This window comes from Plasmodium malariae (assembly GCF_900090045.1).
Source record: "Plasmodium malariae genome assembly, chromosome: 11".
NCBI lineage: Eukaryota > Apicomplexa > Aconoidasida > Haemosporida > Plasmodiidae > Plasmodium > Plasmodium malariae.
Window position 1 is genome coordinate 2,289,090 of NC_041785.1, and position 27,719 is coordinate 2,316,808.

Here is a 27,719-nt window from a genome sequence, read left to right on the forward strand (position 1 = left end):
TATATCCACTCATGTAGCTACCTCATTCCCCTGTAATGAGGTGTTACAAAATATTAAAAATTTTTTTCAGCTGCACCACAAGCTTCCAGTCCTCCATGGTTAGTTCACTTCTAAAGTACTCTTTTAAAACATCAATGCTTTCTCTAGTAATTTTGCTAAAAATTTTTTGGCTAGCATCAAAATGTCTACCATATGTGACATGTGGTTCACCGTATATTTTGATACAAACTTCTTCTCCTTTTTTTGCTTTATCACAACTCTTCTTATTTGATTCTATACTAACAACATTACCAATTTTTAGATTTTTTTCTGGAATAAAAAGAGGAGTACCAATTTTTAAAATGCCACACTCAATTTTGACACCCATAATTATAGGATCCTTTTTATTAAAAACACAATCACTAACAACAGATAGTTCACATGGGAAAATAGCATCAGTAAGTTTACTTTGTTTTTTTTCTTCTTCAATTTTTTTCAAATAGTTTGTAAATGCATCAAATAGATGATAAATAATATCCTTTTGCATAATTTCAACACCTAATAATTGTGCTTCTTTTTCTGCTTCTGGATCAATTTTAACATCAAATGCTAATATAACTGAGTATTCGGGTCTACCTTTTTCTCTCATGATACTAGCTTTTTTTACATCTTTTTTTTGTACTGTTCCTAGATTTACTGAGAACACAGGTATTTTTGAATCATTTAGAAAAATAAGTAACGCTTCTAAAGAACCTAATGTACTAGCCATAACATATAGACCTACACCAGTTTTATCTACATGATTAAATACATCCGACATATCATTCATTGCTTTTTTTTTATATTCTTCTATTTCTTCTGTATTATTTGCAGTAAATAAAGTAGTACCACATAATACTTCTTCTAACCCATTTGCTGATATCTTTACACCTATACAAGCTTTTATAGATTTATGATGAATGTATTCATTTTTTATTCTTAATTCTTTTAATGGTTGTGGGGTTAGAAGTGCTCTTATAACAGTAACTATAGGTCCATTAATACCACATAATACTATTGTATCTGATTCACGTAATATACCATTTGTTAATATTACATCTATGGTAGTCCCTAAACCTTCTATATTTTTTACTTCTAAAACAGTACATTCTAATTTATCATGATATTCTATATTTTTTAACATAAATGTTTGTGTTAATTTAACTAGGATCATAATTAAATCTGCAATTCCTTCTCCTGTAATAGCACTAGTAGGAACAATAGAAACATATTTACGTGGATTTGCATTTTGCCAATATAGTTCACAATTCAAACCTTGCTCAGATAATTCGTTTAGTATATTTCTTAGTCTTTCATGAAATTCATCTTGAGTATCTTGCTTTTGTTTTTTAAATGTTGTATTAAAAGGAGACCAATCATTCTTATTCCACATATATAATCTATCAATTTTATTTAATGCAATAACAAAAGGACAATTTCGTTGTTTTAAAATTTGAATTGATTCCTTTGTTTGTTGTTCTAAACCATGCATTAGGTCTATAACCAATATAGCTATATCACATAATGATGATCCTCTCTTTCTTAAATTGTAAAATGATTCATGTCCAGGTGTATCAATAATCATAATTCCTTTAGACAAACATTTAATATTTGAATCTATTTTTTTTATTTCTTTATCTAAAACCTCTTTTGGAAAAAAGGTTGCTCCTATTTGTTGTGTTATACCTCCTGCTTCATTGTCCTGCACATTTGTGTGTCTCAACTTATCTAATAATTTTGTTTTACCTGTATCTACATGTCCTAATATACACACTATTGCTGACCTATACATGTTATCTTCGTTATTACTATCATCCTCGTTCTCAACCTTCTTTCTCCTCTTTTTGTTCAGGAGGTCCTTCTTTTCGTTCGCCCCTTTTTTGACAGTCTTGTCCTTCGCACCGTCCCTTACATCATCCTTTACACCATTCTTTGCACTTTCTTTAGTTTCATGTTTTCCTCTCTCCTTTTTATTCTCTTCGTCCATATTCAGGAAGTCCTCCCAGTCATCCAGAACGACTTCCTCTTCTTTTTCTTCTTTTTTTGTATCGTCTTTTTCATCTTCTTTGTTGTTACTGTTCGAAAGGAGCTGTTTATTTTTCTCCTCTACATTATTGCTACTGTTTGTCAGTTGTTTGCTTTTTTTTTTCTTCAAAAGCAATTTTGCTTTATTAAGATCTAGATTAACAATTTCTGCCTTCGCTTTAGCTTTGGACTCTTCTTTTTCCTTTGGTTCTACTAACAAACCTGATTCTTTTAACGTTTTTAAATATAATTCTTTTTTTTTTTTTTCTTCTTTCGCTTTTGCACTCAATAATTTCCCTTCTTTTTTTAACTGCATTTTTTTTTCTAATTTGGCTTGTCGTTTCCTCTCTTTCTCTTCCTCTTCTTTTTTAATTCGTTCTTCTTCTTCTTCTTGTTTTTTCCTTTCTTCTTCTTTTTTTTTTTCTTCATACTCTTTTACTAATCTCAGCCTTTCTGCAGCAGCTTTTGCCATTTCAGATATACCTGTTGACTTTTTTTCTTTTTCTTTATCTTTTTTTTTTTTTTTTTTATTTTTCTTTTCACTATCCTCATTTTGGTTAGTCATAATTTCGTTCTTATTTTTTACTCCCTCAGCTTCTAAATTGTCTTCATCATCTTCCCCTTTTACCTCTTCATCTTTTGGGCCTTTTCCCTCTTCCCCTTCCAATCCTTTTTCATCCTTTTCCTTATTTTTCATTTGTTCCTTTTTTTGCTTTAATTTTTCTTTCTTTTTTTTCGATTTGGACATTTTTGTCTGTTCGTTTTCCTCTTTTTCATTTTCTTTTTCTTTTTCCTTCCCTTCATCATCCTTCTTATCGTTTACTTCATCTTCTCGTTTTTCATCTATTCCTAGTTCAGCCAGTATTGCATCCAAATCGTCCTTTTTTTTCCCTTTTTTATTTTTACTCATTTCTCGGATATATGTTTCAAGCAAATTTTAGTTTATCTCTTTTTGGTCAATGCTAACTTGGTATTTCCCTTCCTCGCCTACGGAAGCAGGTACAAACGAATATGAAAATGCACACCCATACCACAGGTATGTATATGTGTATATATACATGCAAGCATACATGTGCACAGACATATACACCTCCCGAATGCACCACGTACAGAGCGTAATGTGCACCCTGCATGGAATGAATATAGAAACACTCAATATATGTAATATTTACCTACTTGTATTTTTGATTTTTTTTTTTTTTTTTTAACTCTCTTTACAGGTCTTTCGAGCTGTCTCAAAGTTCTAATTAGTTGTGTATATTCTTTTATGCTCTGTTTTACTTTTTGTTTTTATTTTTTGTCCGTCATTCGCATTTATTATTTTAATCTATTTTGTTCAAAATGGTTCGGTTAAAAGGCGAGAGCAAAAAAAAAAAAAAAAAAAAAAAAAAAAAAAAAAGTTACCTGAACAGTACATTCATATTTAAATATAAACTTTGAATTTTTTGAATTTCTCTTTAATCGTGTATTAATCATCACGTTAGATGTCCTTGATATGTGGTGCAAGTATATAAATGCTTAGGCTATCTTATGCGCTTGTATAATCTTACATAACGCTCGCATATACTTGCATAAACTTCTTTATATTTAAGTATACTTTCAAATAAATTAATGGAACGTTTTACATTCATATAAGATATGTTCTCTATTAAAACAATTTCGCCTTTTTGAGGGGATTTCAGTGATATAGTATTGCATTATTAACATCTATATATTGTATTGTGCTTTTTGTTGTGTTGTACTTGGGTACCGAAGAATTTACAGTAGTTACATAAATATATATATATTCATTTATATATTAATATGTATATACTTTTATACTTAAATACATACATACATACATACATATATATAATGCGTGTATTTCAAAAATTGTATGTTTTTCTAAGTCCTTAAACTAAATTTTTTACCTATTTTTCTTTTCATGTTATAAATGTTTTTCTTCTTTTTTTTCACTATAAATTTATCTTTTTTTTTTTTTTCATATTTAAGCATTTATACAATTACAGATGTATGCATATATATGAACACACGTACATATATATATATATATATATGTACGTATATACGTATGTATATACGAACAGTCACTACTACGTATTTGCTCGTTCGCTCATTTGTTTGCTTGTTTATTCAATCATCTGTTTATTTATCTATAATTTTGATTTTTTTTCTTGAGTATGGTGGTAGCAATCATAATTAAATGTGCAAATAATGTATTTAATTTTTTTTTTTTTATTTTAGGTTATCCAGCTTTTAAGGAAAATTGTATATCAAAAATAGTAAAAGAGTTTGTTAAAAATCGTTATAAAAAAATAAAAAGAAAAACAATTTCGCTTTTTTTTTTTTTTTTTTTTTTTTTTTTACAGCAAAAGATGCACTGTTAAGGAGTAAAGTGTTCTTCAAAGTTTACGTATGTATATGCATGTACGACAATGGGTACATATATATATATATATATATATATATATATATATGCATAGTTATGTATGCATAAGTACGTATGCGTAGTTATGTATATTTATATACGTACATTTAAATATGTATACATTAACAAGTATAAATTCCAAAGATATATATATAGCATACATTGTTAATGCTGTTGAAAAATCAGAAAAATGGCCTAACAACTGTTCGTTTAATTTTTTGAAAAATGAGCAAATAATTAATGTGTATACAGCAAAAAGGAGTGAAATAATTTTCTTTAATGATACAATTTATGTGCCTGTCATTCATTTATAGATGTGCTGCATGTGCATACATAATATATATATAATATATGTATATATACTTAAATCAAATTAAAAATTCAGATTATTTTACATTTTTTCTTTTTTACAAGTATTTCCCAACAAAAGAATACCTTTCGCAAGCTTCTTATTTTTTCAATTATTTCAAATGTTAATAATTTTTTAAGTCTTTCTAATATTTCTGATATCTCTAATATTTCTAACATTTCTAATATTTCTAATATTTTTGATATCTCTAATATTTCTAACATTTCTAATATTTCTAATATTTTTGATATCTCTAATATTTCTAACATTTCTAACATTTCTAATATTTCTAATATCTCTAATATTTCTAATATTTCTACTTTTTCATATTTTTAATTTTTAGTTCATAGCCAAAACGTGTTCCGTTTCTTGCATATGCATACTTTCTTTTTTTTTTTTTAAATATAACTATAAAACATTCTAATGGGAAAAAAGAAATAGCGTCAATTAGGACAGGATTTTGGCTTAAATGAACATCAATTCGGAGCTCTTATCCTATGTGTTTAAATATGTGTATAAATTTAAACACGTACATAGAAACATACATAGATACATACACAGATACATACACAGATACATACACAGAAACATACACAGATACATACACAGATACATACACAGATACATACACAGATACATACACAGATACATACACAGTTACATACACAGTTAAATACACAGATACATACATAGATACATACACAGATACATACATAGATATATACATAGATATATACACAAATACATACACAGATACATACACAGATACATACACAGATACATACATAGATATATACACAAATACATGCACAAACACATGCACAGATACATACATAGATACATACACAAATACATGCACACATACATGCACATATGTATCTCTAAGCAAGTGTAATTATTTGGTAAATGCAAAGCACACCCACTGCATAAGTATGAAATAGGTTTCTCCTTGCTTTTAGGGAACAAATGAGAGTAGAAAAAAAAAAAAAAAAAAATCAGGTTTATGCTACTGAAGTCACTACACTATCTTAAAATAAAAGATTTTTTAATAAAAATAGGCTACCTCATGTTTTGTAAACCTTCCTTCTCAATACATACATACATACATATATAAGTGTGCAGAATAATCAGTGTACTTTTATGCATATCCATAAGCATGTTGTCACTTTTTATTATCAGTTTAAATTCATAGTTTTTAGTTTTTCCAAGTTTTTCTCTTTTCTTTTCGTCCTCTTCGTACAAATTATAAACTGGCATAAGGTATTCATTCTAAAATTTGCTAATATATATGTATATGTACATGAAAAACATTATACCGTAAACCGATTCTCGCGCGCATAATTTTTTTAAAATTTTAGGAACTCATTTTATCCGTTAGTAAGGCAGCCTAAGTGGGGGTGCCTTCGTATGGTGAAATGGATGTACTATTTTTCTTCTTCGACACTATTCATTTTATATTTTTAATATGTAAGTGCATTTTTGCTTCTCAAAAATATTCTTAGTCCTTCGAAAAGGCATCTACAAGTCGTACCATAAGTATATGTATGTATGTTCTTATGCAAATACAAACTGTAATGTTATTTATTTAATTTAAAAAGTCCTTTTTTTTTTTCTTTTTTATTTTTTATAATCTCTCCTTTTTTGCAATATTTTTTACTAAAATATTGTCAGCAAGGAAAAAAAACAATTTTTTTATTGCCCGTACAGGTGAAAGTTAATTTTAACATTATATGAATATTTTCAAAATGACTCTTTTTATTTTGTATGTATAAATTAGAGAAAATTTTAGAACATACATATATAAATATATATATATTTTACATTTTTCGCTTTAAATTCGCTAAAGTGTGTTTAAATTTATTGAAATCGCGTGCTCCATCTTCGCATAATTCAGTTGTACCACTTCATACAAATAAGCTGACCCAGTCAGGCTACTTATGACTGTAGAAAAATGAACTTTATAAAGAAAGAAGAACAAGGGAAATTTGTCGATGAGGAGGGGACAAAACTCTTTTATATAAATTCAAATAAGGCAAAAGAGTACGAGTCACATATGGACGTTTTGCATGCAATAGTTGAGGATTATGATAGACTTAAAGTGTATGTTATAAACAAGGAGGATTGTAGTGGTAATGTTAGCGGAAGTGATAATAAGTTCCAGTTCGAGTTGTATGAACATAAGGAGTTGTTAAAAAGCTTTGTAAATTGTAATATAGGTACAGTTACTTCCTTTTTAAGAAAGTATATTGGTTCACGCAATGCTAATGGTCAGATAAAAAATAATAATGATGCTGAAGAAGAAAGTATTGAAGCCAATACTGTTAAAAAAATTGAGTATTTATTAAAAAGTAATAAAATTATACTTTTTATGAAAGGAAGTAAAAGTTTTCCACAATGCAAATTTAGTAACGCTGTTGTTTTTATTTTAAATAGTTTAAAAATAAAATACAATACATATGACATTTTACAAGATGAACATATTAGGAATCAGCTAAAAATTTATTCTAATTGGCCTACTTATCCGCAGCTATACATTAATAGTGAACTAATAGGCGGTCATGATATTATAAAGAGCATGTATGACAGCAACGAATTAAAGGGGATAATACCGCAGGATTGTTTGGAGGAGTGAGGGGCAAATTGGCTGCAAGTTATGTCGCTGCTATTGCTATTGATGTTACTCTTTCTTATTCTCATTTTTCATTCTCTTATTCTTTTGCTTTTTTTAGAGCTAAAATTACTTATTATGCTCGTAGTGGCGAGAACAAAATAACAGGATGAAAAAAAAAGAAATACTTCTTTTTTCGAAATACTGTATTTTATATTTTTTATGTATTTCTTTTCTTAATTAAAAAAATATTTCTTTTACGCAACAAAAGTGGAACAAACAACATATGAAGGGGGGCAGAGTGACATTTCATTCCTTCTGTTTATGATATGCATGCACAGGTACACACACGTATATACACGTACATGCACAAACAAATTTGAGACAACAGGAGAAGAAAATTTTACCCTTAGCTTTGTTAATGCATTATATTTTCATTTTAAATTGTAATAGTTTGATTTAAGGAAAAACATTTTTTTTTCTTCCTTATATAAAAATGAAATGAAGTCTACACATTTATTGGTCCTCTTCACATTTATGTGAATACAAGAAGGTATTTTTCTAATGAAATTTTTTTTTTTTTTTTTTCCATATAACTACCTCCTACTTTTTAACATTTTAACATTTACTTTTGCAAACCCATATATGGTCGCTAACTTTCTTAAATTTGTTATGCTATATGTTTAATAAACAATCGATACAAGAGCAAACGGTGTGCGCAGCAGAAGAAAAGATATAAAGAAAAAGAAGAGTATATATATATATATATGCTTTTAAAAGGTGCGAAATTGGCTATATCTCTAAATTAAAAAAAAAAAAAAAAAAATGTACATTGTACGTACATGCATGCATAAATATAAATAAAAATATATAAATATAAAAATATAAATATAAATATATAAATATATAAATATATATATGCATTTTAACAATATGAGCAATGGGACATAATTTGAAACTGTTTTTCACGAAAATGTTATGATTCAAAAATACACAAAATGCACAACTACATTTTAACAATAGATAAATCTTTGAACAATAGGACGAGGGTAGGCACTATGTAAGAGGTCACAAAAGTATGTACGTATGTATGTATGTATTTAAGTATATATGTATTTAAGTATATATGCGTATATGTATTTATGTATGTATTTAAGTATATATGCGTATATGTATTTATGTATGTATTTAAGTATGTATTTAAGTATATATGTGTATATGTATTTATGTATGTATTTAAGTATGTATGTATGTTAATGTGTATGCTCTTGCCATAAACGCCATATGAGGGGAAAAAAAAAAATAAATAATTAATTAAAATAAAAATAAAGGCACTTTTCTCGACCTTAATATATCACCTGAAATAAGTACATACTACTGGAGAATCGACATTAAAACATCACTCACTATGGAACATGCATGTATACTTATGTATCCTCTTAATTCTTATAAATACATGCATCTGCTTTTATCTGTTATATTACGCAAATTTATGCAAATAACGAACCGTGGGGTATTGAATAAACGACATAATTACCATTATTGTTGAATGTTCCACAAGGTACCATGTGAACAAATAAAGAATTGATGTAACCTTTCTTAATAGTTTTTGTTTAAAAAGTCGAAACCAAGGGCCTTCAAAGGGGAAAAAAAGAACGCAAGCATGTGTAAATATATGCATACATATAAATATGAGTATGTGTTTATACACGTGCATACGTAATATATCGATGGAAAAGTTGTACAATGCACATAGTTTTATTTTATATTTATTATTATTTTTTACTTACTATATTTTATTTATTATTTTTTATTTATTATTATTTTTTACTTACTATATTTTATTTATTATTTTTTATTTATTTTATTTTTTACTTACTACATTTTATTTATTATTTTTTATTTATTTTATTTTTTACTTACTACATTTTACTTATTATTTTTTATTTATTTTATTTTTTACTTACTACATTTTATTTATTATTTTTTATTTATTTTATTTTTTATTTATTTTATTTTTTCTCTAATTTACCTTTACTCCCAACTGTGCTACAACACAATTTGGACATAATTTCGAAGTAAATTCCTTTTTTGCAATGGATTGGCAAAAGGGACAAATAACCACGTCTTCATTTGCCTTTATTCTGGTCAAACTCATACAGCATACTTTTATGCTGTCTGTAAAAAGGGAAAATGGGGGAATGATAAAAAAAAAAGAAAAAAAAAAAAAAAAAAAGGGTATTTCATTATGTTAGCTGTACACACTATATACACACATACGTATAATGTTATATGCATGTGTTCATGTAATCATAAAGAGGTACATACATACCTACATACACACATATATAAATACATATATGCACATATATATATGTATGGGAAAATGCACTCGTAATCGCCTCGCTATTACTGTAGTCATTGGGATCATAATCTATGTTGTACTGTTCTGTACTTTTCTGTTCACACATGAGTAAAATTTTTTTTGCCTTGATGATTTCTTCGTCTGACCCTTTTATGTTTTTGTAATTTCCATTTATCAGTCTTTTCGCAAACTACAAGTGGGGGAAAATGAGAAAAAAAAAAAAAAAAAAAGGGTTCTTCATTTAAGGTAAAAATTTTCTCTAAAACGAGAACGTGTGCATAAAGGCGACTAATAAACACTTAAAAACGCGCAAAGATGTGCATATATATGCATATGCACAAATGTGTTGACACACGGCTGTTATGTCTTGTAGCGCTCCTAATCTTACCGATCCCGCTGTAACATAGTTCTGCGCTTTCCAAGCTAAACCCATTCCCCTCCTAAGGACCAAGTATAGATGTGAATTTTGCAAAGACGTGCATGTAAAGTAAGCCATTAATTCTAGGCTTCTCCTTGGATCTTGATTTGCAGTTACATTTCTTTCTTCTTCTAATCGCATAGCTAAAATGTAGCTAGTACACATATCTAAGTATTCATTTAATTCTTTTTCATCATTATCATCATTATGGTCATTTGGATTGATAAATAACATATGGTATAGTATATTTCTAAACATATCTAAAGCTAGTGAGAATTTCCCCAAGGTAACTAACTTATGAGCTTTCTTAATATGATTAAAAAGAAATGATTTAGTAATATAAACGTTATTATTTAACGTATGTTCATTCATATTGATTGGTATTTTCAACGGAAGCATATTTTGCATAGGGGTCATATATGCATATGTTGAAACATATATACTTTTAATAATAAATTTTAATGGTTTCATATCTACAATACCAAATTTTTTGGATATTAATTTTAAGGCAGTTCCAATATTTCCTGTTCTTATATAGTCAATAATTTTTCCATTTTTTCTTAACGATTTATGGATTACACTTTCGCCTTTTTCAATTTTGGTAAATTTCTTATTGATAAAATTTTGATGATCATCTACATCTACATTTAAATCCAAGGAAATATTAATTATATCTTCATCGTTCACATCATCTTTCCAAACATCATTTTCATCACCAAAGCTACTTTTTCCATCTGATCTGACATCATTAAAATGGTCTTCTCCCTCAAATGAGGTTGTTGTTTTTTTACCTGGATAACCACCTGTCCTCTTCTTACCATTTTCACCTTGCCTGTTCAGGTTGTTTGTGTCCCTTTCCTGTTTTTGTAACTTAGTGTGTGTCTTTTTTGCCTTTTCCCCCTTGTCATCATGTCGACGGTAGGTTTGCTCCAGATTGACGACGGGCCAGTTGTACGAGTTGTTCCAGCACATCGGCACCTTCGGCGGGTATGGGGAAGCATGTCGTTCATGTTGTTCACGTTGATCTTCCTGCTCTTCCCCTTGTTGCTCTTTCCCTTTCCCATGTAGATGAGCAGTGACCGAAGGAACGACTTCCTCCTTTTGCCTTTGCAACAGGCCCTCCTCTATTTTAACAATAGGAATGGGGGGGGACAAGTAGTAGGACTTCTGGGGGAAGTAGGTGCATTCGTTTATGTCAAAGTCGAATTGTTTTTCAGACAAGTTGATGGGTATATTATATAAATGTGAACAAATCAAAGCAAGATTTAGTTGATTTTGTTGAATAAAGATATTTATTCTTTGTTCAATATTTCCTAAATATAACGAGTTTAGAAATATAGAAATAAAGTCTTTTCTTATAATTGATATGGATAGCATTTTTTTCAATTTTTCAATATTCCCACTGAAAAAGTAAAGAAATGATAATTTGTCATATGCTTTATTTCGTTGTAAAGAATATTCCGCTATATCATAATTTCCTAGTAACAAAGCATGTACACTTAAGATATTCCATATATGTTTTTTATCGATTTTTTTTGCAGCTTTTAATGCATTATTTAAATGGCCAAGCTGAATTGACAAATTGAATAACGTATGATTATTATTAACCATATGTACAGCTAAATTTGCAAAACCTTTTTTTTTAATATATCCAATAAGGTTATAACTGAAGTATAAATCTTTTTTTTTTTTATCCAATTCATTCATACTGTATGAATTACAATGCATGTTTAAGTAACGATATGCAGATTCTTCATCATTGTTAATAAGAGATAATTTAAATAAATACTCGGTATCATTCAAAAGTTCATTCTTAACAATTTGTTGTCTATTAATATAATATAAATGATTATTATATATTTTAAATAAATACACAGGTTCGTCCATATACTTAATTAGTCCTGTTTCACCATTTATAAGTATATATTTCAGATGACTAATAGTATTATATATAAATACACTGTTATTATTTTCATCCCAGATACCGCTCTTCACTCTTGTATACTCGTGTACTGTGCATAGGTGAGCAAGGTCCGTTGTAGTAATAACAATGTTATATTTAAAAACAAAAGCTACATAGTCCTTAAGAACTTCCACTGATATAATACTGTCTGTGTGATGCATTTCGTTTAATATTTTTTTAAGATTGATATCATATAAATATATTCTATGATCTGAACAAATAATAATTTTATTATTATTCAATGTATATACACTTTCAACTTTAAAGGGGATTTCCACTTTCTTGTACAGGTTGTCGTCCGGTAAATTATGTATATTTAACACGTAATTATGGTTACTACTACTACTGCTGCAATGCTGTCCATAGTTTCTAGCACTTACACTACTCACTGCACTACTTTTTCTTTCCACAAGGATGTACTTATTTCTAGAAAGAAAGGTAACGTTATAGCAGTGCTTGTTCTTTATCAAATACTTGACACTGTCAAGGTTAATTTCATTATTTACATTTGCATTCGTCTTATTTATGGTGTTATCCTTCTTTGTCCAAGATTTGAAAAAATTTAAAGAAGAGGAAGAAGCATTTTCTGTGCCATGTTTTGTTGAACTGTTGACTTTATCACATATAATAAGATCAAAGTTGTAGTTATCCTCTTCTTTGTATATAAAAAGGATCATAATATGTGTTGTGCAAAAATGATTGTATATAAGTTTGTGATATCCAGATATCATAGCATTTACACTCTTTCGAATTGTGCAAATTGTCATATGTGTGTCCCTATGTATATCATACATAAAGATACGTTTCTCTTTACAATAGAAAAGAATATTTTCATATGTATCAAATGGGCATTTCTCTTTTTCAAATTTAAAAATAACCATACCAGAATCATGTCCTGATGCTATTAGATTAGAATTTGGTTTAAAAGCTAAAATCCAAAATCGATCATTATCTCTTCTAAAGGTATGTATGCACGTCCTTTTAGTTATATCCCATATTCTTATTGTCCTATCTTCACTGTTACTTAGTAACAAATCATCATTTGTTCTGTGAAATAATAAACTTGAAACATTATTAAAATGACCTCTAAGAGTATCTAGTTCCCAACACTTGTTATCATTATATCTCCATAATTTTACTAATTTATCATCGGATCCTGATGCAATAATTGGCAAATTCGGATGGAATGTACAACAGTTCACTCCTTTTTCATGTCCTTCTAAAACGAATTTACAAACAGCATCCGATGCTCCAAACATGTTATTACTGTTACTCTGTTGTTGTTGTTGTTGCTGTTGCTGGTATTGATTCGGGTACTGCTGTTGATACTGCTGCTGATTCGAGATGAACGAATACATGTTCATACTTTCACTACTCATATTTAAAAATTCTGCATTGTACATGTTTTTTGATATACCGTATGGTTTATCACTTAAAGATATATCATTTTTAGATGATATGTCATTCTTAGAAATATCATTTTTCGATATAACATTTTTTTCTCTTAATAATTTGATGTCCCATACCCTTAAGGTTTTATCTAAACTACTAGATATGACCAAATCAAATGTATGATGAAACTGAGCACACATTACATAATGATTATGACCTGTTAATATAGCAATACATACTCTACTTTGCCAATTCCATATCCTAATAGTTTGATCATCAGATGCTGAAAGAACCCAAGGATACTCTAAATGAAATTGAACTATTCTTATATAATCTAAATGACCAACTAAATTAAAAACACATTTTTTTAAATGTATATTCCATACTTTAATTAAATAGTCATCAGCTCCGCTAACAAAAAGTGGTTGAACCGAATGGAAATCTACACCTCTTACTGGTCCTTCATGTTCTTCAAACTTGTCTATTAGTATACCTATTCTATAATCCCATAACTGTATTACCCCATTATGTAGTCCTGCTAGTATCATGTTTATCTTTGGGTGGAATGAAATACTTTTCACTCGATGACTTTTTGTTTCACATTTTACCAACATCTTCGCTTTGTTTTTCGTATTGGTTTTTACCTTTGCTTGGTCTTCGTATATGTATTCGTTTTCGTCTTTCTCTTCTCTTTCTACAAAATCAATTTGGCTTCACTTCAATAGGGGGCACGCTCTGCTTTTTCCCACTACTACAGTGCGTTCTTTGGTTTGTCCTCTCACACAGGCATAAACGTATACACGCACATATGCATATATATATGTACAAAAATACGCACATGCACATATATATATATATATATATATATATATATACATACACGTACCACATTTACTGCGCGCTCTCTGGGCCTTCCTCAAGATGAAAGGTTTCTACTAATTATTTGAAAATATTTCGTTCTTAATATACGTATTTTGGTAATATTTTTTGTGTTTTATTTTTTTTCTTCCTAAACGAATAGTTTATCCGCTGGTCAATGGCGGCGTTCCTTTGGCAGTTCGTTCGTATGCACGCACGTACGTATGTATGTACGTATAAGTGTATACATGTACAAGCGTACGTATGTACGTATAAGTGTATACATGTACAAGCGTACGTATGTACGTATAAGAGTATATATGTACACGCGCATATACATAGATACATACATATATATGCGTTACTCAGCAAAGACATACAACCCTTGGCACGAAAGCTCCTTCATGTAGTAATGAATAAACGGTCTTACGGCATGGCGCGCATTGCCAGTAATTCACATAATACACGTACATATATGGATGTACACAGATATGTATGTACGTATATGTATATGTATGTATGTATATGTATATGTATGTATGTATATGTATATGTATGTATATGTATGTATATGTATGTATGTATGTATATATATGTAAGCTCATATATGTATGCACTTACAGCACAGGGCGGCAAATAGTTTTATACATCAATAATAAAAGGAAAAAAAAAAAAGTCGAAAATAACCGTACTTGACGTGTTATACGGAAAAGCAGTACAAATAGTACATGCAAACTCATACTCATACATAAAGATATATATATATATATGCACATGTAAATGTATATATTAATATGTACGTACAAATGTACGCGTGTACTTATGCGTATTTTTCATAATTTTACTAATGCATAAAATAAAATGCAAAAATATTGTACATACAAAATCTAATTATTGCATGATATACGCAACGTAACAGATAAATTAACATGAAAAGCATAATATATAAACAAGCATTATTTAATGGCGCACTTAAAAAAAATCAAAAACTAAAAAAAAAAAAGAAAAAAAAAAAAAAATTATTACATATATGCATGTGTATGTTTTATACGTGTAAGAGTTAAAGCTAAGTTGTTCTTGAGAATATTTTTTTTTTTTTCCTTTTTGTAATTATGCGTAAAAATATATACATGCATAGTATATATATGTATATATATATATATAGTATACATAATATAAATGTATATTTATACATAATATGTACGTATAAGTATGATATGCACTAATACGTATTAGTGAAATACGCTCACAAAGGGACCATACAGATAACAGTTTAAAAAGGAACAACAAGAGGTAAACAATAGTTGTGTTTGAAAGAATTTTCTTTTTTTTTTTTGGGGAAAAAAAATATGCATATAACTGTATACGCGTATGGTATATGTATGTATACATATATATTCACTTACGTATGCGCAACGAGCGAACTTCAACAGAATGAATGAGCGCTTGCGGACGACGCAACAAAAAAAGGCCTAATATGATGAGGAAAATTCGTAATAAATATATTTAGGTGCATATGTAAAGTTGACATGATGCTGATTAGTACATGTGCACACTAAATGTTTGGAAAAATGAAGTGGAAAATGACGAGAAACATGAGAAACATGACGAGAAAAATGAAGAAAAAAATGAAGAAAAAAATAAAGAAAAAAATAAAACAATAAATGAGGCGAAAAATAAACAGTTCTCAAAAACAAAAAGATCTAGCAACTTATTCGACTGCATTTTTCCAAGGGGCAAGAAGTTCTTAACATGGCAAAAGAGCATTTTCATAAAAAAAAAAAGGGTCAACTTTAAATAGCAGAGCACACATATATTTGCGTATGTACGTATATGTTTGCATATTTATGTACATAAATATGAATGTATATATGTGTGTATTTATGTATACATGTATATATGTATTGGTATTTAACATATCCATTAGGACGAACTCTCGAGTATTCTACGACTCTGCGCAAATAATACCAAGAATGGCTAGCAAAAAAAAAAAAAAACAAAAAAAAAAAAAAGAATACATAAGCGTACATACGAACGAACGAAGTAAGGCAATAGAATGCACAAATAAAAGATAAAATTAAAAAAAGAATGTTTAAGGTGCTAAACAGCCATGTTCCCAAGACGAAAAAATTGAACTTAAAGGTAGATGTGTAAAAACAAATAATTTATACAAAACATTTTGAAAATTCATGAAATTACAACACCAAGTTGTTCACTTATATTTCCGTCCTCTTTAATGCGTAATTAAATGTGGTATGCTTTTGATAAATTCATGGGAATAGGAAACGGACACAATTTAAAATTTTCATTTTTTTTTAAATTAAATTAATTTTTTTTTTTTTTTATCACTTCAGCTGTGACGTTACTTTCTCATTTTGACAAGAGCTCATTGGACAGTTGTATGCTCCGCGTATTTCTGCTTTTTTTTTATTATATATCATATTTGACATCATCGTTTTAACTTTTTTTTTTTTATGTAGTAGCCATATGAGAAAAATTCAACTTCATTAAATGAGCACAAAGTTATATTCAAAATATTTTGTAAAGCTGTTATATAAGTTACCTGTTCATGCACATCCATACGCACATGCACATGTAATATTCCATCTTGTGAAATATGTTTAACATTGCTTTAGTTTGCTTATATCATTTGCTTGTTTCAATTTTTGTAAATCTTCTTCATTTTGTTGAACTTCATTTAGTCAAACTTCTTCATCTAGTCAAACTTCTTCATTTAGTCGAACTTCTTCATTTAGTCGAACTTCTTCATTTAGTCGAACTTCTTCATTTAGTCGAACTTCTTCATTTAGTCGAACTTCTTCATTTAGTCGAACTTCTTCATTTAGTCGAACTTCTTCATTTAGTCGAACTTCTTCATTTAGTCGAACTTCTTTATTTAGTCGAACTTCTTCATTTAGTCGAACTTCATTTTGTCGAACTTCTTCATTTTTCCGAACATCTTCAGTTTATTTCTTTTAATCGAATGGTGCACATGAATTATACAAGAAGATAGACAATGCGATGATGCTATTAAGCTGCTATTCTTTTTCCATTTGCTATATTGTTTCTTTTTGTTCTCACATTTCATGAAAACATATAAGTAAAGATTAATTAATTTTGGTTACCCAAGTCTGATTAACCTCAAAGTTTTTTTTATTACGATGTTTTTTATTTCTTATTCATTTAATCTTTAAGAAATTTTATCTTTTTATAGTCTACAAACATTAAACCTTTGCACAGTGTGTTTATATACAAAGGTATAGGTTCATTTAAAAAAAAAAAAAAAAAAAAAAAAATGTCATAACGTACATACATATCTGTATAGGCACATATGTATGTGTCTAAGAAAATGTGGATCAGTTATTGGTAGAGTAGCAACTGTAACGCTTTAAACGTCCTTATAAATTTCATGAGGTGAAAAAAAGGCAAAATAATAGACGAGATGAATTTGAAGGCTTTATAACTTTAAAGATATTCTTATTTTTTAAAATAATACTATATGTAGGGAAAATGTTAGAGCGGCAGTTATATATACATATATATATATACATGCGCACACTTATGTATATTTTTTCGGCCACTAGACATTATGCAGACAAGTTAAAATTTCATTTTAAAATTGAAAAAAAAAGGGATACTACTCAAGAAAGAGTATTGACTGCTAAAGTTTTTTAAAAAAAAATTTTCTTGAATGGAGCAAATAACCCGCTTAAATATACATGCATGTAAGCGCACACGTATATATATATATATATATATATATATATATATATATATATAATATAAAAGTATTCCGTCCAACTATATTTCATTTTGTACCATTGATTACAGTGTGCTATTATTTTACACATGTTAACCTTGTAAGCTCAACAAAAGAAGTACCTCACTTTTTTTTTAACTCTGTGCATATATAGGAAAGTTTATATATTGTTTATACAACATATAGAAAAAGGAAAAAGGGTGGAAAATTAAAAAAAAATTAAAAAGAGGAAAAATGGAAGAGAAATTAAATTATATTAAATTAAAAAGTGGAAAAAAAATTTGGAAAATGGAACCTTATTAAGTGCAACAAAACAGCGAAAAAGGAGCAAAAGAAAATAAAAGTTGTCAGTAAATAAAGTACATACAATTTTTACAATAGCAAAAAATAAAAATATGCTTGCAAAGTTGGCACAAAAATTTAATATATTGTAATTGGTAAAAAAAGAACTTATCGCAAAAACGCATACAAAAAATGGTGTATATTTTGTATATATACATACATACATACACACATATGTATGTATATATATATATATTCGCATATATGTACTTTCTGTTAAACATGGAATATACCTGAGAAATGAGATAACGAAGCAAGAAATACCAAGAACCTTGTTTCTCAATGCATTTGAAGCGAACAAGTTGGAAGAAAAAGTGGGTACACTGCAAAAAATAAAACGAAACAAAACGAAATGAAGAGAAATGAAGCGAATAGGTAAAACTGCCTCTTTTTAAAAATATTTTAAGGCAGAATAAAAATAGTAAATGTCCTAGCAACTGCTTTAAATTTAGTATTGTAGGTGTGCTAAGTAGGACTTTAAAATGGAAAAACCATATACATATGTATATATATATATATATATATATATATATATATATATATATGTAACGGTGGAAATATGCCTGTATAAATGTGCATGTACACATGTGCAAATAAGAATGTATAAATATACATATATACATATATCACATAAAAGGAATGGTTTTTGCTCTCTGGTGTGTTATACATAAATACATACATATGCATACATATATACATACACAATTCCAACTAATTTGCGTCTATTTAAAACTAGTTTATTTTTTTTATTTTTTTTTTTACATTTGAAAAAACATTTTGAAATGCAATAAATTGTTTCCAGGAAAGGAAAAGAATTTCATATTATAAAAGTTAAAACAAAAAAAAAAAAAAAAAAAAAAGATTGCTTAATGAGAAGTGCTATTTCGTACATGTTCCTTTTTGTGTATACGCTGTGCGTAAATGAATATATGTTTGCACGCTATTCGTAATTTCATATATGTTTATACCTTCTGTGCATAAACGAGTATGTATACATTACTATTCCATGTGACTTAGTATACTATGTTATACTCAATGAAATTTGAAGAAAACCTCATTGAAGTAAATGAACTACAATTGAACTATGCAAACATTTTTACTATTTATGATAAAGCACATGATCGTGATACCCCTCACGAAATCGGATTTTAAAAAGTAAAAACGTGTTTAATTTTCTGAAATAAAATGAATATGTAAAACTGCAAAACATGTACAAAGTTGCAAGTATGAATATATGATTTATTTTATTTTATCATTTATTTTTTTTTTTTTTATTTTACTATTTTATTATCTCTCTCTATTTATTTTATTATATTATTGTTTCTTTTATTGTTTAATCTATTTCTTGTTTTACTTTATTTATATATCTTGGTTTATTTTATTTATTTCTTCTTTTCTTTTATTTATTTCTTCTTTTCTTTTATTTATTTCTTCTTTTCTTTTCTTTTATTTTCATTTTCTTTTTTTTTTTTTATGTTCAAAATATTTGATAAAACATATTTTACGTACAAGTGAGTTCCACTGAGCAAAGAAAAGAAAACATCATTGAAGAAACGTATGTTGTTGGATCAGTTTAAATTGCATGCTTGTTGTTGTGTAGCATATACATTTATAAATATATATACATATATACTTGTTTATGTTCACATATGTATATATCCGTATCTTTATGTACGTATATTTTTTTATAAATATATTCGTCCATATGCACTTTATAATTCGTTTTTTTACCTTTTTATAATACTGTCCTAAGAACAAAACTACGTTCTCGAGTTTTTTTATAATGTACATGTGCATATACCTGTATCTTTGTGAACAGGTCTGTGCCTTTTTGCCCGCTTTTTCCTCAGTTTAGCTAATATAGATATAAATGCACATAATGCAAATAAAGTATATGACCTTACATATTATGTGTGAACATAATTTTTAAGTGGAAAAAAAAGAAAAAAAAAGAAAAGAAAAGAAAAAATGTGCTTATAATGTAGTGACTGACACACACTTCTCAGTTTTAGTGAAGAATGCATTTTTTTATTAGTACAAATTAATTAAACAATTCCGTATTTTCTATGTGATTAAACATACCCGAAGGATATAATCCTTCTTGTGTTGTGCACACATGATTTAATAATATTTTGAATTAAAAAAAAATTAGCCCCTTTTTATATCTCAGTTTTGCATTAATGCAGTGTATATATATATGTATGTACTTATTTAGAGGGTGCCCATTAACAAATGTGTAGTGTGTATGCTTGAACATACCGTAATAGGAATATAATATTATTTTTTAAATTTATTTTTTGCGCATAAGGGGAAGTTGCACGTAGGTGTTCGTACAGATAAACATATGTGCATATCTCTATGTACATAAACATATTCACATAAAAGTATATACGTATGTACGTGCTAGTGTGTTACCATTTCCTCCTTTCATATGTACGCCCATGCACGTGCAGCTAGTATTGACATCTCGAAAGAAGACCTAGTAACTCCTGTAACATATTTTTTTCCTCCCTACTTTCACAAAATGGATGTTCAAGAAATAGATGAAAAGATCATTTCGGAAGGAAATTATGTACGAAATGCATTGCATACAAATAATGTAAAAATAAAGACATCGAATATTGTAAATAATATGGAGGCTATTGAAGGTAGTAATAAGAATTTTTTAACACTAAATGAAAATTTGATATCAAAAATAAGAAGTGATGGTTTTGAAATAATAAAAAAAGAAGGAGAGATATTAGACGTAAATTCACGGAATGTTTGTTATGCTTTAAAAAATGGGAAATTTCGTTTAATTAATCAAAATGGAATAAATACAACAAGGATAAAATTGTTATATGACAATGAAGTTTTATATGTTTGTTTTAATAAAGAAAATGGTAATTATTTATTATTATTAGATAATAAAGGTCATTTATATATTTACAAAATTAATGAATATAAAGTTGATTTGATACTTTGTTTAAATTTTCCACCATATCAAAAAAAATTCACCATGCCAACTTCTTCTGCTAATTCAAAATTTTCTGTCATCTCATCCACCTGTACTGTTAATGCAAAAGATATTAAAAATGTGATAAAAAGTGATATTCCCAAAAAAGCTAGCTGGCTACCAAAAAGTGATAAACTTTTTATTACTGGTCATAATAATTGTTTATATATTTGGAACGTAACCTTACTAACTAATGCAATGATAACAAATAAACTTAAAGATGAAATTGATGTAAATGATAAGTTAGTGTCCATGTGTGCTATATCGTTATCTTTCGAACATGTATTTCATAAGTATAATTATTTATGTAAAGAGCAAAATTTGAGTACAGAGAACGAAGATAACAGGTATGATAAAATTTTTTTAAACACCTACTGTTTAAGTCTAAATGGGAAATATATATTTGCATTAATAAATAATTACTATTCTATTATATGGGATGTAGAGCGGAACAATCAGTATCTTAAAATTACGTTAGTTGGTTTCTCATCATTAAAAAAGGAAATAAAAAATGTGAAGAAGCAGTTGCACATTGATTCGGCTAGCACACACAGGAGTGAGCAAGGGTTTCTTTCCATTAATAAGGATCCACAGAAGTCTGACAGTTGCAGCTCGATCAATGGCGAAATATCGTCAGTCCACATGCTGAACACCTTTTTCCACTATAATAGGAACAGCACTAGCAGCGGTGATCACGACAATAGTAATGACAATAACAGCGGCAGTGGCGGCTGTATTAATGATGGCAGTCAGAGCACTTACTACCTACTCGTTTTCCATAGCGGATCATGTATATCAGTGTTTCCCTTCAAAAACAATATTATCGTAGACGAAAATTTTTCGGAGCGCATAGATATTCTAAACGAAAGTAGCATACAAAATATATATGTGGAGAAGGATATAACGAATATTGAAAACATAGAGATGTTTATAGATCCATCTGAGTTTTTCGTCTTCCTTAGTTTGTCTTACACAATTTTTAACAAACATAAAAAAGTAGATGTTAGTAGAAGTTTATTATTCATTCTTGAAATTTTAAATAAAAAAAGATTAAATTTTAAAATTCAGCCCAAATTTGTTCTACTACCAAATAAAACTATTCTACCCTTATGTTCTATTAGATTAATAAAAATAAATGATTGTTTAAAATTCTCAAAAGTTTTAAATGTATCAGTTTCATCAACTACTCTAAATATTATTAATCTTTTTGTGTTTTCTATTATTTTTAATTCATTGAAAAAGAGTGTAAGTGTTCAGTCCTTTTCAGCTCCAATACCGTTACTTATGGGGGACGTATGCAATACCAAGGAGGGGCAGCAACCATCCATTGCATGTGATCAGAGTAACTCATTGGAGGTAGATACACATGTAAAGCAAGGAGATACACATAATGATTTGGTTAAATCTGCTAATAGTAACATTTTGAAAGGTACATGTGAAGAGAGTAATAATACATATGCTAGTAGTAAGGCCCCTATGGGGGATGAGTTATATTTGGCTGACAACGAATATGACGCATATAATAATCTGGATGAGCAAAAGAGAAACATAATGGTGCATTATGAAGATTTCTTTAGGGCGATAAAGGATAAAGGAGGAGTTGTTGGGAATAGAATGGAGAGGCATTTGGTAGGTGAAAAAACAGATTCAGTTCATATGAGAATGCATAATGATATGGCTCAAGGTCGTGAGAGTGTTATTCATAAGAATGTCTTGCATCATGATGCGGTAGATGGAATGAATATGCTTCAGAAAATAAAAAATTTGACTAAAATGGGAGATGATTACCTAAATGACCATAATAATAGTACCCAGCACATAGGTAATAATATTGAGGAGGTGAAGAAGCAGGAGATGATTGAGGATACTGCCAACAGTAGAAGAGGCATGAGTAGAAGCAGCAACAAGAACAGCGACGAGGTTACCACGGGAAGTGCAAGTAATAGTAACGAAGCGAATATAAAGAAAACAAGAAAGTTAAAAAAGGAGCTAAAAGGAGGAGCAGTGGGGGAGAAAGAGGACAAGCAGGGATTACGCAAAGGAAGCGAATTAATAGGGCATAATGAACATAAAGACTTAACGGCTCCCTTAAATGAAATGGGAATATTGAGGAGAACGGATAAGGATAAAATGTATGAAAAGGATATGAATAATATAGACAATCGCACAAGTGTAAAGAGCCACGTGTTAGAAAATAGTCCATTGTTGGATAGTAGTCATGTACTGGAAAATTGCCTGAACAATCTAATGAATGAGTCCAATGAACGCTCTGATGGACAACATATTAATAAAAAGGGTTCTCATGAAGATGAAGATTTAGATCAATTTTTAAATTATTCCATTAAAGAGATAAAGAAAAATAAAAAAAAATCTTCCTTCGATGAGACATTCACACTAAACGATGATATGGGTAATATCAAACTGAAAGAGTTTTGTGCTAAAAGAAAAAACAGCTCACATTTGGAGTCCAAAAAGATGAGCGTTTCTTCCTTGTGCAGTAGCAGTAGATATAAGGAAGTGAATACTTTAGGAGCACAAAAGGGAGGAAAAAATGAAGAGAAAGGAGAAAAGCAAGGAGTACTGCAAGAAGTTGGAGGAGTTCCATTGGGAAAAGTCGAAGGAGAAGAGGCAGAGGAAGCAGAAGAACACGCAGGTAACAAGAAAAATCCTTTCAACGAAACCAAACAAATTGTGGATTTAATTTTTTCTGATCACTCGGAAATGAAGTTAGGATATGGAAATGATGAAAAGAACACGCTGGACTATAACAGTAATATTGATATAATAATGTCAACACATGAAGATGCCTTAAAGAGGTTCATGGAATGTGAAGAGGAAGAGAATGAGGAGGACAAGAGGAGTCTTCATCATGGTAGTAATAATAATAAGATAGTGATAAGTAAGGGTTATGCAGATGGACTGATAGAGAAAAGAGGGCATAAGGAGAGTGAAAACAGCGAAATAGGCAAAATAAGTAGAAACAACGAAATTAACAGAAACAGTGAAATACGCGATAATGTTGGCGAAGGATCTTTTCTGCAAAGCCAGGTGCATGAGGAGGAGGAGAAAGGGGCGCATGCAAAAGACGAAAACGAGCAGAAGCAGTACGATGATTTTAGAGGACCTGAGAAGGAAAAAGAAAAAGCAAAGGAAAAAGTAAAGGAAAAAGAAGAAAAAAATGAAAAGGAAAAAGAAGAAGAAAATGAAAAGGAAAATGAAAAGGAAAAGGAAAAGGAAAAAGTAAAGGAAAAGGAAAAGGAAAAAGTAAAGGAAAAGGAAAAAGTAAAGGAAAATGAAGGTAAGAAGAATCATGAAATTTATGCAAAGAAGGAAAAAAATCTGAATTCCTTTTTGCATAAACTGGGGTTTTTTAAAAGCAGCCAAGCAGCTTCACCCGGACCAGAAGTACATCCTTCAGAAGGTGCAGTTATTACTACTTCAAACGTGGCACATATCTCTTCAAAGGAGTGTAACAACAACAGAGGGGTAAGAAGCAAATCGCAGTTAGGTAGTGATAACTGTTTGGTACCCATCCAAATTCAGATGAGTGAAGAAAAGAGGGATCAGTTGGGAAGCAGTAACCATTTATGTAGTACTAATCAGGTAAGTGGTAGCAACGAGCCAAGTGGTTGTACCCAGGATCATACCCTCAGTGAACATTTTAAAAGAGAGGAATGCATTAGGAAAGATGGAAAAATAGAGGAAACTCCCTCTGTTCCGACGAAAGCAATTAACATTGATATTGTAGAAAAAAGCAGTACAAAGGGAATCTTAACAATGTATGATGGAATGACAAAAGGTAAGGAGGAGATAGACGATAGGGCAGGTGGTAGTAATGCTGCCATACATATTAACAAGGGTAATGATAATGGAGGGGAGAGGGGAAACCATTATCTTACCATTTCAGATGATATAATGAAAGTTATGTGTGATGAAGTATGTCAGCGTGTGAGTTCAAAAATGGCAAAGATGATTTACGAAGAGTTAAGAGGTAAAAATATGGTTAACGAGGGTAACTTAAGTGCGTTTAATAGAGTAGGCAGAAACCCGGATGAGGAAAGTAGTAAACTAACCAATAATAATAACAACGATGGTAGCAGGCACAATAATGGTGCTAGTAGTCATGATAATAACAAAGCAAGTAACAGTAGCAATACTAATAACAATTATTACAAAGAAATAGGGTGCATGTTGAACAGTTGTAACAAGAAAATAAGTGAAATGAAAGAGGAGATAATGAATATAAAAAATTCAAATAAAAATATGAATTTAAAAGTTGCATCAATAAATAATAATGTATGTAAAATATATGAGTGTGTGATTAAGAATAATTCATATCAAAAGGTTCAGAATAGTAGTTCTAACGGAAATGATATAAAATTAGAAAAAATGATGAATGAAATAAATAATTTTAAGAAATATATAAATAACACGATAAATAAATTATCAGAAAATTTAGGTGTTATGTCAGATGAATTGAAAAATAATTTTAACAAAACTCTTAGGGGAAATAATGAAAATTTGAAAAAGATTTTGCAAGATGTACAACATAGTAAAAAGGTAGAACCCACTCAGGTGGACCTAAAAAATGGCAAAAGGGTTGGCGGTGGTGGTACTACTGCCAATGGGAATAGCGGTAATAGTAGTGGCAGCGGAGGAGGTCCATATAGCAAAGAATTGACGGAGTTTTTTAATAATGCACATCAAAATGCTTTGAAGAAAATCATGCCTTCTGTTATATCATCCGAAATTCATTTTCAATTTTCCAAGAGTGTTATTCCAGGTATGAAAGAAGCGTATAACACGGGTTTTCAGTCCATAAAAGATTCCTTTATTTCTTTATTGTTAGAAAATAAGCATTTGTTAAGTGAAGAAATAAGTGCAATAGAAAAGAATATATATGATAAATTGGAACGAAATAATGAAGACTTTGTGTTATCTGTAAATAACAAACTCGACCAGTTGCAAAAGGAAGTAAAGTTATTCACCTACAACATCAATCAGCAGATAGCCTATTTGCACGATGATATAAACGAGTTGAGTAAGAAGCCCCTGCAGTTGAACGACCAAACTGTGGAAAATGTGATAGTAGCTGGTGAAGGAGCGGACGAAGAAGCAGATGCAATGGAAGAAGCGGATGTAGTGGAAGAAGCAGATGTAGTGGAAGAAGCAGATGTAGTGGAAGAAGCGGATGTAGTGGAAGAAGCGGATGTAATGGAAGAAGCGGTTGTAATGGACGAGGAGGAATATGAAGAGGATGATAAGGAGATGCTTTATCTTAGTAACAATAAACAGAGTGATATCCATCACTATAATAATACACCAAATATGAGTAACAAGAACAATTGTACCAAAAATAATAGTGATAAGAGCTCGATTGTTGAAATAAAAAGAAATTATGACTACAGTATGCAACAGAGAAATGATCCAACAGATATTATAATTAAGGGAAGGATTAATCATTTGTTAAGTGAACATGAATATAACCAAGCATTTATATTAGCTCTTTCAATAGATATTGAAAAAAATACGAATGCTTACTGGGTACTACAATTATGTTATCGATTTCATTCAATTCTTTCATTAGATAATTCTCTACCTATAAGTCAACCAGCCTTATTAGGTATAAGTAATATATTATGTGAATCTTTAATAAAATCTTCGAACTTAAATCTGGACGATGCTGATTTTCGTATTAAATGGGTTATTGAATGTCTTCAACAATTAGATGTGAATCATTCAGCTTTAATTAAAACTAATGCTTTTATGTTTATTAAAAATATGCTTAACAATATATGTACATTTTCTTATCATATTGAGAGTAATATGTCTAATTTAAATGAAAATTCTTCAAATTTTTTGAAGAGCCATTTTAACAATAAGCTGCTTTTAAATTGTAATCCCTGCACCAGTGAAGCTAGTAAAATTGGTGATAACAGAAATAGAGATAGCAAAAAGAATGATAGCAGTAATAACATGTATAATAAGTATAACAACAATAACAACTATAACAGTAATAATAATATGCGATACATGAACCAAGTCAGCTCCTCAAATAGTAAAAGTCTGCAGTTGGATTCAAATGAAAATTACTTTATTTACAATAGGCATATGCTCTCCCTTATACAGGACAAGCTACTACAAGTTAGGAAGCTTCTAAAGAGGTATATTATTATTACACATTTGAAAACTATTTAA

General features: G+C 29.3%; 4 protein-coding genes across 4 annotated transcripts; 2 read left to right on the forward strand and 2 right to left on the reverse strand.

Moving 5' to 3' along the window:
• Nucleotides 1-43: 43 nt before the first annotated feature.
• Nucleotides 44-2,953, reverse strand: PmUG01_11055900 (translation initiation factor IF-2, putative; the record flags this gene model as incomplete). Its single annotated transcript, XM_029006233.1, has 1 exon — nt 44-2,953. The coding sequence occupies one exon, from the start codon at nt 2,951-2,953 to the stop codon at nt 44-46; it is 2,910 nt and encodes a 969-aa protein (XP_028862743.1).
• A 3,818-nt stretch (nt 2,954-6,771) lies between these two features.
• Nucleotides 6,772-7,452, forward strand: GLP2 (glutaredoxin-like protein, putative; the record flags this gene model as incomplete). The annotated part of the gene is made up of 1 exon (XM_029006234.1): nt 6,772-7,452. The coding sequence occupies one exon, from the start codon at nt 6,772-6,774 to the stop codon at nt 7,450-7,452; it is 681 nt and encodes a 226-aa protein (XP_028862744.1).
• Nucleotides 7,453-9,027: 1,575 nt separating this feature from the next.
• Nucleotides 9,028-14,180, reverse strand: PmUG01_11056100 (coatomer alpha subunit, putative; the record flags this gene model as incomplete). The annotated part of the gene is made up of 4 exons (XM_029006235.1): nt 9,028-9,063; nt 9,461-9,606; nt 9,842-9,983; nt 10,182-14,180. The coding sequence occupies 4 exons, from the start codon at nt 14,178-14,180 to the stop codon at nt 9,028-9,030; spliced, it is 4,323 nt and encodes a 1,440-aa protein (XP_028862745.1).
• A 6,777-nt stretch (nt 14,181-20,957) lies between these two features.
• On the forward strand, nt 20,958-27,719 carry PmUG01_11056200 (conserved Plasmodium protein, unknown function; the record flags this gene model as incomplete). The annotated part of the gene is made up of 1 exon (XM_029006236.1): nt 20,958-27,719. The coding sequence occupies one exon, from the start codon at nt 20,958-20,960 to the stop codon at nt 27,717-27,719; it is 6,762 nt and encodes a 2,253-aa protein (XP_028862746.1).